The following is a 2705-nucleotide window of genomic DNA, read 5'->3' as shown; positions in this document are numbered from 1 at the left end:
GTGAGCTGTGATGCCACATCACTCTACTGAGGGGAACATAGTGAGACTCTGTCTCAAAAAGAAAAATTTTTTTATTGTTGGGGATTCATTGCCGGCTATTTTTTTCTTTTTGGTTGCAGTTGTCATTGTTGGCCCGGGCTGGGTTTGAACCTCCAGCTCCGGTGTATGTGGCCAGTGCCCTACCCACTGAGCTACAGGGGTCACCAGAAAATTTTCTTTATATGTATTTAAACATCAAAAACACCATTAATATATAATCCCAAACTCATTTTACATGAGCAGACGCTTTGAAAGGAATAAATTTTATTGCTTGAGCCTGACTAGTTGCTGATGATACTTTTCTTGACAGAAGATAGTAAATTAGATATAAGGCTCAAGGAGCAAAACTCTCGAAATCTAAAAAACATACTGTCTTAGAATTCCACTTAATGAGGCTTTTGTTGAATAAGCCAACTGTTTTAATTACAATTTCAAATCTTACAGATAGAGAACTTCTATTTTTTTCCAGAACAAACATGCATATCCTTATTATACAACAGGGAAGAAAACAAACAACAGATTTCAGCTTTGAGGTTTTTACTTTGTGAACATAGCAGTCGACATATTTTTTTTCTTTTCTTTCACAGTTTGGCATTCATCTGATTCATTAGCTTTTCCAATTTGATTGCTAGGGCCATGTTTCCTTTAATCTTCAATCTTCCTGACATGAATGCCATTGTTGGTTTTAGTTTCCCTAAAATGAGAAAATGAGAGAGGGACGAGCAGCCATTAGTGCCTTTAGGGACATACTGCTTCAAGAACATGCATTATAAAAAGGGTCTCCTTGAGTTCTATAAATCTCTGAGGCATACAAGTTTCTATTGCAGAGTTTTACATCAGTATTTTGGGAATCCTAGTTCCTAGCCTTAGATGTTAACAAAATCCTGTATTATAAGAGATAATATGAAACAACAATCAGCGAAAATGTACAGCAAATCCTTTTACACTAAAAAGATTTTTATGCACTAACGGATACATGGCTCTCAAATGAATTCTGGTAAACAAATATTATCTAATTTAGTTAATTTTCCAATCTGTTGAAGTTCATTACATTTTTAACATTTGAAGTTTAAATTAAAAAAAAAATCAAACAGGGTAAATGAATGAAATATTCTTAAGAAATGATCATTAAAAACATAGCAACAATTATGAGAAGGACATGATGGCTATGTTAGCCAGTTGGATGAGAGTTTTCCAAACTGCATATGGAAGCAACACACTGTATCCTATGATAGAATTAATGTACACAATTATGATCTAAATCAAAAGTGTCCTCAGAAATGCCAGAGTACAAAAAAGTTGAGCATTAAAATAGAATTACAGCTAATAGCAACGTATAATAAATATGAGTTCTACAGAGACAGGGAATTTGCCACGTGTGCCTGACCCTCACTTGTGATTTTCTGTTTTACATTATGTTTATTTATATGTAGGTCATTTCTCCTGGAAGCAATGGTATGTGTCTGGTGTAATTAGTAACTACCCTCTTTGCCCTGGGCAACAGGGAAAGACCTTATCTCTCTCTCTCTCTTTCTTTTTTTTGAGACAGAGTCTCACTGTCTCGCCCTTGGTAGAGTGCCGTGGCGTCATATCTCACAGCAACCTCAAACTCTTGAGCTTAAGCGATTCTCTTGCCTCAGCCTCCCAAGTAGCTGGGACTACAGGCGCCATCCACAATGCCTGGCTATTCTTTTTTGTTGCCACTGTCGTCGTTTAGCTGGCCCAGGCTGGGTTTGAACTCACCACCCTCGGTGTATGTGTTTGGAAACATAACCACTGTGCTATGAGCACCGAGCCAAGACCCTATCTCTTAAAAATAACAACAAGAAACAAAAACAAAAAACTGTGGCTTGGTGCCCATAGCACAGTGGTTACGGTGCCAGCCATATACGCTGAGGGTGGTGAGTTCGAACCTAGCCTGGACCAGCTAAGCAACAACGACAACTGCGACAAAAAAAATAGCTGGATGTTGTGGCGGAGGCCTGTGGTCCTAGCTACTTGGGAGGGTGAAGCAAGAGAATTGCTTAAGCCCAAGAGTTTGAGGTTGCTGTGAGCTGTACTGCCACAGCATTCTACTGAGGGTAAGGGTGACATAGTAGACTCTGTCCCCAAAACAAACAAATTAAAAAAACTCAAAAACAAAAAATCGAACTAATAAGAAAAGAAAAAGAAGCCAAATGTAAAAGGTCCAGTATTATATGATTCCATTTATATGAAATATCCAGAATATGCAAATCAATAGAGAGAGAAAGCAGATTAGTGGTTGCTGGGGAGGCAGGAATGAGGAGTGATTACACCCACAAGTGTTTTTCTGAGTGACGAAAATGTTTTCAAAATAGAAGTGATTGAATAGCCTTATGAATGCATAATATATCATGATTGTACATTTTAAAAAATGATTAACTGCATGTTATGTGAATTTCAGAAACATCAATGTTTTTTTTCTGTTGTGTGACTGGAGTTCAGAATTGTGATCTTAGCTCACTGCAGCCTCAAACTCCTGGGCTCAAGCAATCCTCCCACCTCAGCCTCCCAAGTAGATGGACTATAGGCACACACCGTGATGCCTGGCTAATTTTAAAGTTTTTGTAGGCTCAGCGCCTGTGGCTCAAGCAGCTGGGGCTCCAGCCACATACACCTAAGGTGGTGGGTTCGAATCCCCAGCC

The 2705-nt window shown here is 38.7% G+C and overlaps 1 protein-coding gene across 1 annotated transcript in view; it reads right to left on the bottom strand.

Annotated features, from left to right (window-relative positions):
* Positions 1-413: 413 nt before the first annotated feature.
* The window catches only part of HSDL2 (hydroxysteroid dehydrogenase like 2), a 51228-nt gene continuing 48936 nt past the window's right edge, over positions 414-2705 (bottom strand). Inside the window, exon 7 of the mRNA XM_012802295.1 lies at positions 414-733. Coding sequence (XP_012657749.1) covers positions 621-733 — 113 coding nt within the window. The 3' untranslated portion in view covers positions 414-620. The remainder of the gene's footprint in view (positions 734-2705) is intronic.

This window comes from Otolemur garnettii, unplaced genomic scaffold (genome assembly GCF_000181295.1).
Source record: "Otolemur garnettii isolate 467f Iridium unplaced genomic scaffold, OtoGar3 scaffold00014, whole genome shotgun sequence".
Lineage (NCBI taxonomy): Eukaryota > Metazoa > Chordata > Mammalia > Primates > Galagidae > Otolemur > Otolemur garnettii.
The sequence above is the reverse complement of the archived record's forward strand: the minus strand, read 5'-3'. Positions and strand labels throughout refer to the sequence as shown.